Below are 14,237 nucleotides of genomic sequence, written 5' to 3' on the forward strand. Positions count from 1 at the left end.
GCGAGGCATTCCCACGCTCCCCAGGCTCAGTCGCACATTGCAGTGCCCTGGGTACTGCGGCTTGCGTGACCCTCAGCTGCGCTGTGCTCAGCTCCCACGAGAGCTCCCAGGCTGCTCGTTGCAGGGACGCAGCCCTGGCCCAACAGGAAACTACACTAGAGCTTTTTAATAGAGCTGTGACACTAGAGTTTCAAAGTGCCTTCCTTCAGGAGACAAATCCAACCAGGCAAATTGCTGGGAGCCGAGTGAATCCAGAGGCTGATGGAGCTAATCCCAGGTGCATTTAAATGCAAAGGCCCAGGGAGCCTGAGGCAAACCCTGCACCATCACTAAAGCTGTCTGCTTCACTCAGTTCCCAGGTGTAGCCTTCTAGGTGCATGTGAAAGCACAGAAAAAGGCAGAGAGTCCTGGTACCAAAAGTCACACCAGCTGCAAGGCCGGGCCAGGACCTCGCCTCAGCCTTCTGCTTCTGATGGAGGCCCCTTGATAAAACCACACACCAGCCAAACAACGGCAAGGGAGCAGTTTGTGTTCACCCCACCAGGGAAACCAAGTGAATGAACATTGCTGCTGTACCTCAGAGAAAGTTTCTAAACACTTTCTTAGCCCAGCCTCCAGCAGGGCACGCAAGCTCAGGGGACACTTCTTGCTGACTCTAGACTTCATGTTAATTGTACCGTCCCACCAGCCATTAATCAAATGTCTTCCACAGGCATTTTTATTGAAAATCAATTTAATAAAGTAGGTGGGAGTCCAACATGCTTCCATAACATCAGATGAATATTCATGGGGGCTTGTGCTGCTTTAGCTAAATGAGTTTTTTAAATTTAACTTGTGCAATTTCCTTGTTCCTTAATATATAGCTTGGCTTGCCCTTGTTCAATGAATACAGACTAGGTGGGACTCAGCCCAGTGTTGGCTGGCCCTCAAGTGTACCAAGGAACAATCCTTTGCTGTCAAGCCAACAGCTTTTTGCAAGGGTCTTGTCATCTATAATAGGAAATATGAGTTTGCTGGGGTCAGGGTCACCTGGTGTAAATCCACAGAGCCAAGGCTGACTTCAGAAGGGCCATTTGGAGTTCAAAACTCATTTACACCTGTTAGGAACGTGGCCACCATCTCTGCCATTGTGGGGAATGCCATTTGATTTCATCTTATCCTTCCCTGTCTAAGATGTTGAGGTTCAACAGCAAAAACAAATGAAAACCACTGAAAACTCTTCCCCCCTTCCCTGGATGCTTATTCCAGGGGAGTAAAGGGCTTCCAGCAACCAAAACGTTTAATGCATTGGAGAAAGACCCACTCAAAGCTTCAAAATTTATGGGAAACTCCTGTCCTAGGAGAACAGGCGAGCCCAAACTCACCCCAGCAGAGCCAAGCTCCCTCTGAGGTCTGGGAACTGCTTTTTGCAGCCCTGGCTTTGACCACCTGCCCTAGGGGAGGGATAACAACGGTGCAGGTTAACCCCTGCTCCTGGAGGAGAGTGACGAGGAGTAGCGATCGTGGCTCCTTACTCAAATGCTCCTTCTCAAAGGCAGTCATTAGTGTCCAGATGGAAGAAAGTAAAATCTGACACAATGATCACATTTAGTGGAAAGGCAGGATTCAGACAGCCCTTATCAGTGAGAGATTTTAGAGCGTCTAACAGCTTCTTTGTTAACTGGAGCAGTGAGGATCTGCAGCTTCCAAAAAGCAGCAATGCAGGGCAATTTAACCACTGTCAGGACTCTTGTCATGTTATCCTAGTGATAGCCTTCTCCTGAAAGGGAGTGCTTTAGAAATCAAGCGCATCATCATTTTGCCTTTGTTATTAACACAAACTGACTTGTTTTCATCTTTAAAGCGTCAACCTAATTCCCCACGCACACGCTCCCTACAGCGGCTCAGATCTCTGGACAGGATTTGCTTTCCCTGTGCTTTGCAGTGCTTTAATGACGTGAAGGTTCTGACTAGCCCTGCAGATGCGTGCAGAGAGGGTTGGCCCAGGAAAAGGGTGCAAAGAGCACTCTGCCCCACACGCCTCTGCACATGAGCTAGTGACAGTCATGTTTCTCGTGCCCAACTTCAGGATGGAGATGGTGTGAAGAACAACAGGGCCCCTGAAGGGCCACCATAATCACTTCCCCTTGTCCCCAGCAGCTAACAATGCAGTAGAAATGGGAGATGCCCACCTTCTGAACGCAACAAGAAGATACTCTAGTCACTTGGTTCCTCCAAAGACACAGAACAGGGGGACAGTCCTCCTGCAAACCTCTGAGCCTCCTGAAACTGGCCCCGATTGGCTGCAGAACCTTACCTTACTGCGATTATTCATTTTGGTTTGGTATCTGACACAGCTACAAATAACAGGTCCATGGGGCAAATACATTTTCTTTCTCTGATACCTACACACAGAAGTTAAGCAAGAATGTGCATGTATCTGTGCACATATATTCTACACTTTCCAGCTTGGATCTGATTTCTCCTCTATTAAAACAGCAGTCCCGCTTCTGAGAGAGATCACCCTTGCTGGAGACAAACTGCCTGTCAGCAAACAGCATTAAATATATGGGGTATCATACTGGACAGATAATGGCATGCTTTTAGTTTATTCTATCTTGGATGCAGGTCACACAACTAATGCCATCTCTAAACACTGAAATCCTAGATGTGAAAAGGTAAAGCTTAATTGCCTTGAACAGCAACTCTTGTATTGACTCCAACAGAAGGCCCATTAATATTAATACAGCTATATTTAGCCTCTTTCAATTATACATACAAAATTAAACATCTTTCTGGGAACAAATCAGTCAGGATAGGGTTTGGGCTTTTTTTCTTTTTCTTTTTAATGCATTTTGCATCAAAATAATAACAACTCTAATGGAGGTAAGGTTTTAAAAAAGAACAGTGGATGGAGGCAGAGGCTTAAAAATACTTTTGCCTGGCTCAACCAACTTGCTTTGCATGTATTAAGAGGCACTTGCATATCCTAACCTTATACCTGCCCCACCTTGTCCCCCATTTCTTGGTGATTATATTCAGTCCCACTTCTGGCTGGCAGCAACTTGGGACGTGCACCTCTTGCTCTGTGCTGAGTGCACAGGGAAACTGGTCCCAGTGAGGGACCTCCAGCACCACTGGAAGGAACACACTAGAGGAGGACCTCCTTCCTCTTCTGCTCCTGCCTACCCAGAGATGAGGAGGTCCCATCTGCAGTGTTGCCATGCCAGAGCATTACCTTCTGTAGCTGAAAACACTCTTCTGTATAAAAATCACATCTACTTTTCTGATTTTCAAATTAATTATATGTAACTTTTCTTGCCAAAGTAGACTTAATGGTATTAACATTACATGACATAAAAAGAACTGATCAGAAAGCTTCTCTCATAATGTCAGGGAGATTGATGAGGAAAAAAGAGACAAGGTTCTGTGCTTTTGTTCTTTAAGCCTTCCACATGCAAGGAGACAGGATCTTTGTCTAGGAAAAGGCTTCTCCAAATTCTCAATGCTGAGATCAGGTGCATCTCCTCAAACGAGAGAGCTCCAATCTTTCAAACATGCTCGCACTTCAGTTTCCACATGTGCACAGTCCCTTTGCAGAGAACAGGACGACTCATGTGAAAAGAGAAGCTTGCACTTTTTTTTTTTTTTTAAATACAGGGCAGTGGCCTTCACTGGCTAAAGTGACATTCACAGCTGTACCAGAGACATGTCTTTGGTGAGTAAATTGGAATACACAACTGCAAAAATCTGATCTATTCTGTATGGATACTAACAACTTTCTCAACATGGGTTCAGGCAACAGCAGCAAGCCTTGTGCAGAGCCTTTGCTACTTTCCCCTTTGCAAATTGCCAGGGTTTTATTTTTATGGTCATCAAATCCTTTCCTTGACAGTTTCTCATATCAGAATTGCAACTGATCTTTCCAACAAGGAGGTATCTGAAACGACTCTTACAAGGTTGAAATAGTGTCTCTTAATTTTCACACACAATTTACTTTGCTTCAGTCATGAATCATCCCAATGACTGATTCAGTCTGAACTTTTTCACCAGTTTCCAGCAGGTTAGGGGAACCCCTCCCCACACCCCAAAACAAGCTTTTTCCAAGCCTGTGTTCTTATCACTTTGGTTTGAATTATGTTCTCCCAGAAGGTAAAGTGAACAGGGTGTCCTTTTCCCACATTGCAAATTGCACATTAAAAACTCTCTCTAGGCTATGCTCTGTGCTTGCCTTTCCCAGTACTTCACAAAAACACTACTTTTTTTTTTCTAAACATTAGCTGTGTGTCCTTCAAAAGGCACATTTTTTAAAGTTGATAAAAGGTTAGTATATACAGACAAATAAATCATTAGAGCAAATTCTTGGCCCCAGACTCGGTGAGAGTTTTGCCATTGACCTCAACAGGGTGATAATTTCACTCCTACTTTTAATGGTATTTCTTTAAGGGATCCTGTAGGATCCAGCCTGCGTAGTCCTGCAGCAGTTCCCTCCCCAAAGCCCTGTGCACCTTCCAGACCCTCACTAAGATTTCAATGCTTTTATTTAATCAAACAATAAGCTTTAACTGTATGAAACAACATTAACACTCTAACAGGTCTGGATCAGCAGCATTAATCCCCCTGCAGCGGGGACCCAAGTAGATGCGATTTGATCTCTCCTTCCAGAGGGAATGGGTCTAAAATTCACCAACACAGTCAATGACTCCACCTCAACAGACATGATCAGTGCATCTATATACGTCCATGAACTGCTGTAAACATTTCATGGTCTTGCTCAATGGATAAAATAACTGCTGTTTCCTCATTATTTGACCAGTTGTTTCTCTACTAGCTCCCCAGAATGAACTAAAGCTGTTCTTAAACTCAGTAATACCTAATAAAACAATTGGAGAAAAAAAAAGAAGTCTTCCTTCACAGTCTGTGTTAAAGACATTATAAATCCTTTACATGGGACTAAACAAAGGGAAATTCTCATAAATGGATAGTTGCCATAGTCCAACAGATCAGTGAAGACATCCTTGCAAGCAGCTTATAGGCGTCTAGGACACCATCTACTAATGTTCTTACAACCATCTAACACATGTTCAACATGCTTAAATATCAGCTAACACCTTCCAAACTCATAAACAAATGCCATCATCCTGTCTCTAGCCCGTACCCACCATATTCCCCTTGGAGCAGACATGAGCTGCACAATGCTTACACTGGTCCAGCACAGGCGTCTGGTTTAGGATTAAAGCTCCGAGATGCTACAAATTACTGACATAAAAATTCCTTCAAATCAGTTCACTCTCCTTGAACAATTTCTCACCCTTTGGGAAAATCTTACTTCTTATCTATATACACAGATATAAGGTTCCAGTGTTCACTGGAAACACACACAGCAAATTAAGTATTATCTAAAGAAAAGCATCCAAAGGAGTGCAAGAAACACCTTCCCCTTCCCAATCCCTGCAGCCCCGGAGGCTTGGATACGGCCCCTCTGGAGGTCCCAGGAGAGCAGAGTCCAAGGACAACTTTGTCTTTGATGACCTGCTTGGGCTGCGCAACTGCCTCCCGAAGGCTGGGCAGTGCCCACAGCCCCTCTCACACTGCCGCAGACCCTGTCAGGACACAAGCTTGCCCGGCGGTGCCACTGTCCCCGAGGGATATTGCGGGGACCTGAGGCCCAGGTGCTGCATCATGCCAAAAGCAATGAATCTCTTTCACAACGGGTTTCTCACCCCTCAGAGTGCTTGTGATATCCCCAAAGCTTTCATACAAGCTCGTTCCCTAAGCAAATTCATAACTTATTTAAGAGAAGACTTTCACCCTTAGGCATAGCTGTCAAGCCTGCATTGCTCACATGCCTTCTGATGTGTACATGCCTTTTCCACAAAACTCCCTCGCCCCGTACAATGTGGGTTTAAGCAGAAGCACAACTGGGATTTCCATATAAGAGAGGAGAGCATCAGGGTCCATGCAATGCCATGGCAAAGCTGCCATCAGAGAGCTGTACCCCAGGGGAAGACAACCTTTTTCTATTTGTTCATAGATCTTAACTTCAGCTTTTTGATGAGACAGAGCAGGGTCCCTATTGCCCTGAAAAGTAAATAGAAAAAAAATGCTGTTCAGACAATGCCTCGGCTTCAAATTAAACTCATCAAGGAATCCCACAAAAAGACAAAAATCTGAGATAAGACATGGATTTTCTCTAAGAAAGAGGCAAATTCCTCCCTGGAGTAATCAATATAACACATGAAGTCAGATCAGAAAGAAAAGATGAGAAGTTAGGAAAGGTGGAACATTAAGCCAGAAAAACAGATAAAACACACAGTCCCAAAATCTGGGAAGTGATAACAAAACACAAGGGACAACTGGGTTTGTCATCCACTGTTTCTAGCACACACATAGTAGATTTAGGTAATGCTTATGATACAGGCCATGGGTAGCTTCATGATGCACAGGCTAAAAACAGCATTTTTGTGAGGCCATTCACGGGTCCCTGCAGCGAGCTGAGGCAGAAAGTGCCTGCTGCTTCTGCTGAGGGACGAGCAGCTGCCCTACCCCAGCCCTCGGCCTGCCACAGACACCACAGAGGTGGCCCGCAGCACCCCACCGCCTTCAGCTTATACAGAGAGCTTGTGAGCATCTGTCCCACAGGAAACTCCAGCATTTTGTAACCCATCCATAGTGGAAGGAAGAGTTTTGACATTCCATCCAGAATTTAGGAAAAAAAAGTTCTCGAAATTTCAGTTTCGACAACTTAACAACTTCTACTGCTATCATGGCCAAGGCTACTCCCACTGTAAATGAATGTTTTCCTCTCGGATCTTGCCAGGCAGAGAGGGCCTCACTAACGGTTTCAGCTTCAACACGTTTGACAGAGGGCAGTCTCATAATTGTATTATTGTGACTATTTCAACCCTTCTGCCCTGATGGCTACAAAATAACTGACAAGCTCTTACCTGCAGGGTAGAGGATGGGACAACAGATGCACCGAGGTGTGACACCCTGAGCACCAAGCATCTCAGGGGAACATCTCAACTTAAAGGGAGCCGCTGTGAACCCAAGACCAAAACCCAAACTTTGGACATCGGCACTGAATCAGTGAAATATAAACAGCAAGGCAGCAATACAGAAGTTTCTTACTTGCTTAGAAGCCATCCTGCCAAACTACAGTATCACTAAAAAAAACAGGAAGAAACACTACACCTTGGAAAGAAGAGACAAGAAAAACTCCAACTGAGGTGCACTTCACTTACAAAAGAATAAAGGGAATATATCAGCAAGATAAATATTAACAAGTGGCTATAGATCAAAATCATTAGCTGGGTAGAGCTGACATAGCAAGGCCAGATAAAAGGCACCATAGGCCTGTGTCAGGCATCCTGGATTTGAGCCCTATTGCTACAAGGTCTGAACTGTGCTCTGCGAGAGGCAGCACCAGCTGGCAGCACTGCAGCCTGCCCCAGTTGAGGGGAGTCTGCAGAGAGGGATGGGGCAGCAGGATGCTGGCACCAAGACATGAAGAGCGACCCGGAGGGGGGGAGGAAGAGGAGGCAGCCATGAGCCCTGGTAGCTTCCGTGCTCCGGATACCCCCAGCTGTTCAAGTACAACCCGGGGCTTCCCCTCTGTCCCACTGGAGTCTCTTGGTGCCGATCCTGAGGAGGAGAAAGGGGTGCCATACCCCATCCCTGAAGGGGAAGAGGCCAAAGGGCCAAGTGCCATGTTCTGTTTAAAAATTGCATTGCTTTAATCCAGTTGTAACCATCCGTCTGTGTTTACTGGCCCCAGTGTGCTCTGAAGACATCAGTATGCTCCTAACCCTCATCCGTCCAGAAAGAAACACATCCAGTGGACACTGAAGCGCAGGACACTTGCCCAGTGACCACTCCACCAGTCAGGGCAGAGTCAGCCATTCAGAGACTCTAGAGAGACATGGTAGGACTCTTCAAGAAAATACTAAGAGTTACCTCGTAAGCAATGCTGCATCCAGGAGGGAGCACAACAATCAATACTGGTCTATCTGCTTAACATGGTACAAATTACTTTTTAATTGCAATTAGAGAAATCAGCTCATTTAGAAAGTTTAAAGCCCATCTTCTAAATAACTGCAAACAGCCTACTCTCTCTTTCTAGCAGCAAAACCTTTTCCCCCTTGGCAGCCCTGGAAGAGGGGCTGGTGCAGAGACTTTGTCCAGCACAGCTCCACGTGCTCTCTGGATACCTCACCCTCATACCAAACGGCATCTCAGAGCACCTCGAAGCAGACAGCAGGCTGAGATGGAAAAAATCCCTATCCTGTTTTGCAAAGAAGAGACACAGAAAATCCCTGCATGCCTTCTCCCAGGTAAGTTGTTCCCTGATTGCAAAGGGAAGAGAAGAAACATCAAAACACTCAACAGCTTTGCATCTCCAAGGTGTGTTTAAAGGATTCTCAAGACCATAAGGAAGTCTAAGACAAGTCTGGCAAATCTTCCCTCGCATCCCTTCCTGAACATTTACAAGCTGGTTGTGTTTAGGCTGCAGCACAACGGACCCAAACTTCCCCATCTAAGAAATAAGGCTCAAGAGGGAAAGCTGCATGAGGACCAACAACAAACTCCCAACAACCCAGTCACTGGCACTGCATCTCCTCTCAGCATAACGGTGCAAGGCACCCCAACAGCTGTGTAAGGGCTGCAAAAACTCCAGGTACTCTTTATAGGAAGCAGCACAAGACTACATGGGGGGTTGCGTGTCAGTCATTCTCTGATGGCCACTCTGGGTCCCACCGCTCATGTCCCACTTCCTGAACATCCTTCCTTTTGGGTACACGATGTCTCCCCCTTTCTCGATCAGTTTTACCTCATTCTCTAGCCACATCTCCTCTCTGACTCTTGCAAGCAAGGCAACCTCCACATTCAAAAGGAAGCCCTCTGCTTGCTAGATCTGCAGGGAGCCCCAGCAGCAAAGAGGATTTGTGATCTATAAATAGATTTGCCCCTCACCACAGCCCCTTCAGGCCGTGCTGCCATGGGGCAGGTCAGAAGATCTGCATGATCTCACAGCCCCAGACTAGGAGAAGAGGCTAGGACTGTCCATAAAAATGCTCTCAGTGGGAGAATTTTTTTATTCTGCAAGACTGGCCATTACAACAGATGCCTCCATTCCCTCAGGGTCCATTTCTGTTCCTCTTCTGACTTAAAAATCAATCTGCACTGTGCTTTCCCAGGGGAAACACAGGTTATCCACTGACAGCTCCTTCCTCTCCTCCCCACTCCATCTGAGTCCCATAACATGATCTATTTATTCAGCTACCTCTTTCCAAGCCCAAACTGCATTTCAGTGGTCATGGGGCCCTTCCACCACAGCAGAAGACCCAACTTTGTCCCTCAGAGCTAGCCAGCTCCCTCCTGAGCTGGCAAAGACAGAAGAGACACCTGAAGAGGTGATGGCAGAGGGAAAGTCTCACACCAACCCACTGAAAACCTCTCCTTAGTGACATAAAGAGTTGTGTCCCCCACTGACACAGAGCACGTTCTGCACTAGAAAGCACGGAAAGGCACTTTATAGCAAGCGCATGATCCAGGATCTGAAGGGCGCACTGCAAGGCTCCATACAGGAACAGCTCACCTCAGCCCACATAGCAAAGTTTTCACATACCCAGGCTTTATTCTTCTGTGGGAGGTTCTCCCACAGCCCCACAACATGGCCATTCCCTCGTCATTGGGTCCTGTGGGCGACGACAGACAGCGAGGCCCCTGGGCTTGGGCAGCAAGGGATCCAAGGAGGAGAGAAGGTTTCCCGATGCGATTTCCCTGCCGTGCTAGCCCCAGCTCAGACAGGCTTGCATGGCCAGGACCTGCCCTCCGCAGGAAGGACAGCTGCTGGTGCTTAGGCGGCACTCCCGGTGCCGAGCCGGCTGCCATGGGCCACGTGGCTCCGTCCTCTCCTGCCCTGCAGAAGAAGGGGGCTGGCAAACACTGTCCCACTCTCTGCCAGGAAACAGCCTTTCCTTTCTGTAACCCGGCACCAAGAGCACTCCCACACCTCCATGTGCCGTCGAGACCGCAAAGACGCAACCACGGGCTGCACACTCGAGAGGACGCCAGAGCCACGTCCGCGGACAGAAGCGGCAGCCCAGCACAGAGCTGCCACCCTGGGGCTGGCTCTGCAGCGCCGGGCACTCGTGAGCAGCCTCGGCACTGGTTTGCTTCAGCTTGCTTCGGCGGCATCCCAGTAGGAAGAGGAGCTCTGGCATGGGAGCTATTAAAGTGGGTGGCAGCAGATGGTGAAACCAGAGGGGATAAGGAAATAAATACAAAGAGGCTATCTTGAGGGGAGAAGTCGCCACATCAACACTCTGTTGCTTACACAATCTCTTTCCCCAAAGCCTAAACAAACATTGCTCGGTTCCAGGCATGCAAGCAAAAGGCTCTGCCAAATGTGGGAGACGGGCAGCCCAGGCGCACGAGGCGCTGTGCCGCAGGGAGAGGTGGCCTGTGGCCTTGCACCATGCTTGCTGCTTCATATCCTGACCAAACGTTTTTCAAGTGGACCTCTACATCTTTGCAGGGAGTTTGCAAACATTTCACACGATGCTAAAAATCAGATGGTGGCACCACTGCCTTGCTCTGACTTCCTTCCCTTTCACTCCTCCAGCTCCTGCTCTGCAGGAGCCACAGGCAGACCACGCACTACTTTCCTGCTGGTTTTGCTATCCAGCCATCACTCCAGCAGTCCTGGGCTGAGCCCTCCATGCAGCCATCTCCGTCCCCCCGGGTGCTGGGCCAGCCCTCCTGCCCCCGGTCCCTCCAGGCAGCGACCCTGCACAGCGCGTCCCAATTACCGCAGCCCCAGTGGCTACCGCACCGCACCACGTGGCCAGGTTGTGAACTCGGGGCTCCAAAGGCCTTTTTAAAAAGGTTGACTTATCCCCTTGTCCATGGGCACTGTAATGAGATTTCAATTTTTATTAATGGGCCACTGCTTACATTCAAAATAGCTTTTCAGAGGCCAAAACTTGGAGATCCGCCTATTTGTCCATTTATGTTTCCAATGATAATGAATAATTACTACTCTGTACTACTTTATTGACTTTTTTGGGAGAATTTTTAAATTCTCAACATACAGCAGCTGCACATTACCATGACCTAGGGGACAGGCACCATTTTCTTCCATTTACAAAACTGGGAAGCTGAGGCTAAGGAGAGAGCCTGCACATCCTGCTTTCCAGTTACCCACTATTTCAGTCAGGCCGTCTTCCAGTCAGCCCGTGCATGGGCACAGTAACACCATGACATCGTCCCTTTTCACAGACACCAATGAATGCTCTCTGCTGACATCTGAGAAAGAAAAGCAAGGGGAAGATATTCCTGAGGGAATATGGGGAGAGCCAGTGGCAGGTCTGCAGGGACTGCGCATTGCTATCTCACCAGTAAACCAAAGTACGTGTAAGTCACTGAATCAACTAGTAGTGCAGTCACTAATTTAAACAGAAGCAAACCAATCCCTTTCACAGTGCTCAGCTAACCTGGAACAACAGGAGCCCATCTTTTCTGACCATTACCCCAAAATATTTGATTAACCGCTAAGTCTCTCTGTAGTCTGCAATAGAATCATTTCTGCCTCTCAGGTCACCAGAGGCAGTGTGAGAGGTCTCTCTGATGCCTGTCCTGACAGTGTTGGCAGTGGTCCCTGATAGACTTCCAAGGAACGAGAACCCAGACCCAGGGAGGAAGCAGGTCCAGCTAAGGGTGGAGGAAGCCTGGCTACCCGAGCTCCTCCATACACACTCACATACTGAGGACAACTCATTGCCAGCCCAGAGTCCCCCCAGCCTCTGTCCAAACCTCCCACCTGGTGCTGCTGCAAGAGTCCTCCATGAGAGGAGAGAGAGGTGAAAGCAGTCTTTGACTGAACACAGGAGGTCTGGTTCAGGCAAAGGCAATTTATTATGTTAAGCACACCATTAAAGGATCTAAAGCATCAGAGCAGAGATGTTCCAAGGAAGGTTTTAACTTCCCCAGCAAGGGGGCTCCTGGGAGTCCTCCTGTTAATACTTTGCATAGGGGGTGGGGAGGGAGGGTTGTCTGCAACCGAGCCTAGAGTGAACATAAATGCCCCTCAGTCCCCTTTCAGCACTCGTTTCAGTTAAATCAGTACAGCCATCGGGGAGACTTGAGGAAGCAAAGCTATTAGTAGGACCGCAGTTAATTCTGGGGGAAAGAAACAAGCAACAAAAGCAATAAACCTGATGGATGGCCTATGCAGATACAGTAACCCCCTCCCTTCCGGGCCCTGCAGCTTGGCAGGCTGTCAGGGGTAAGGATGCTCACTGGAGAAACCTTCCTTGCTTAGATTTTGCATAGTGTCTGCTTGGGGCTAAAGCACTCCTAGACAGACAAGAGGCAGCAGGCCACAGCACACGAGTGGGCAAGGAGCTGGGAAGAGGGAAGGGCATTTTAGGGCAATGCCCCAGGGAAAGAAAACACCAAGATAACTGAGCATGCCCAAGCCTCACTGAGTAACTCACTCATCTCACCAAGAAAGCTTATGTTCATCTTCCTCACACATCCCCCTGTTGCTTCCACCTCCTTATCTCATGCTACGTGCACATCACAAGCACTGAAAGGAAGGAAAGGAAGGTGACTACTGTGGTTTTGCTTGCCTTTTTAAAGCACCTTACACATCTGTGGGTGCTTGCAGAGAAACTTAGCAGCAGTAGCAATAGTGGTGGGGACGTTAAAGTCACCTCAGGACACACCGAAGCCAGACTGACTGGCCAGTACCCACATCCACACGCAGAGAACGATTTCCCAGGTAACTGCTAAATAGGAAATAGCTGAACAGACATTAAGAGTAAAGCTCTGCAGCAAATCCCACTGCTGTCCTTCAGTAAGAGAAACGCCAACACGAGTTGAAGGTCTTGCAAACTGGGGGTGTCAAAATTTTTGAAATGCTAAACCCCATAAAAGTAGTGGAAATAAATATTATATTTGCTCCACCTACAAGCCTATCAATGTAACATCTCAGAAGGCCACAACAGTTGTAGAGACTTGCACCTCTCTTATCACAAAATATCAAAGCATGAGATAGCATGGACTGAAAACGGAGAACTCAGCAACAGAGTGGCTGTGACACTGAAACAGCCTCTCCTCGCCGCAGAATCAGACTCGTTAAAAACGCCTCCAAGTCTCGTCTGTGTAGACACCCATTTCTAAAGCTGTGCAGTAGAAAATATCATCCCCTCCACTCAACTGACCTCCGAGCCCAGGCCTCAGGCGGTTGTCGTATCCATCCAAGAGCCTGTCCAAGATGCGGGTGAAAATGGTGATGTTATCTTTGCTGTCATCAACAACGTCTGAAACATGCTTCTGCGAAAGCCTGGCACACAAGGGAAAAAGGAGAGAAAAAATACAATCAGAAGAGAAACCTATTCTTTACACGCTCTGAGCACTTAACTGAAAATAAAAGGATGCCTGTTCACGCCACGGCCTGCCGCTGCGGCGTGGCCTTGGACTGCAGGATGCAGCACGCCTGCGGCAGAGTGATGGGTGTATGAGACTTGCCGCAGGGAGCCCCAAATCTACCCTGTCCCTGCCTTGGCCACCACGGAGAAGGCTGAAGGGTCCTGCAGCTCCTATCCCCAAGCTCCCATGCTCAGCACGAGCAGCACCACAGGGAACGGTCTCGGAGCCCTGTTTTTAAAGACACCCTTCCCCTGACCCAGGATCCCTCAGCCAGCACCCTGAGAGAGGAAATTTTAGGAGCCAGAGGCTTTGCAAACCTCAGAGTTATTCCAGTATCAGCTTCTCCTTGTAGGAGACTTGGCATAAATGATGCCAGTCATTTACCGGGCCAGTTATTTACCATATCAAGTAATTCTCAAATACCCTGCTCCTGGGAGGAGGGGAGGCAGGCAGAAAAATAGGAAATAAGTAAAGCAGGCTGGGAGCTTGAATCCACCGTTAAAACTCCCTATGAACCATTTCTGTAGTTTGTGAACCTTCCTTCTTTATAAAATCAAATGAGTTTTCATATTCCTATCTCTGTTCAATGCAAGAAGCCTGGAAGCCCCCAAATAAGATGATTTCCTCAGAGTATTTTCTGCCCCAGGTGGAACAAAATAAGTAGCAAATTTCTCAAACAAAACTCATCTCACCAAACAAAATCTCCGAAGCAATTTTGCAAGCCCAAGAGGTTCAAATAACACATTTGCATTTTGCATCTCCCTTTCAATCAACTAGACAGGAGCCTACAAATCCTGTGGAAACCAGCTGTCTCTAAGAGA

General features: G+C 47.6%; 1 protein-coding gene across 1 annotated transcript in view; it reads right to left on the minus strand.

The window, feature by feature from the left end:
- The window catches only part of LOC106498557 (gamma-aminobutyric acid type A receptor subunit alpha3), a 75,739-nt gene that overhangs the window by 47,797 nt on the left and 13,705 nt on the right, over positions 1-14,237 (minus strand). Inside the window, exon 3 of the mRNA XM_067303893.1 lies at positions 13,209-13,330. Within this exon, the coding sequence (XP_067159994.1) occupies positions 13,209-13,330 (122 nt within the window). The remainder of the gene's footprint in view (positions 1-13,208; positions 13,331-14,237) is intronic.

Source organism: Apteryx mantelli, chromosome 13, assembly GCF_036417845.1.
Source record: "Apteryx mantelli isolate bAptMan1 chromosome 13, bAptMan1.hap1, whole genome shotgun sequence".
Taxonomy (NCBI): domain Eukaryota; kingdom Metazoa; phylum Chordata; class Aves; order Apterygiformes; family Apterygidae; genus Apteryx; species Apteryx mantelli.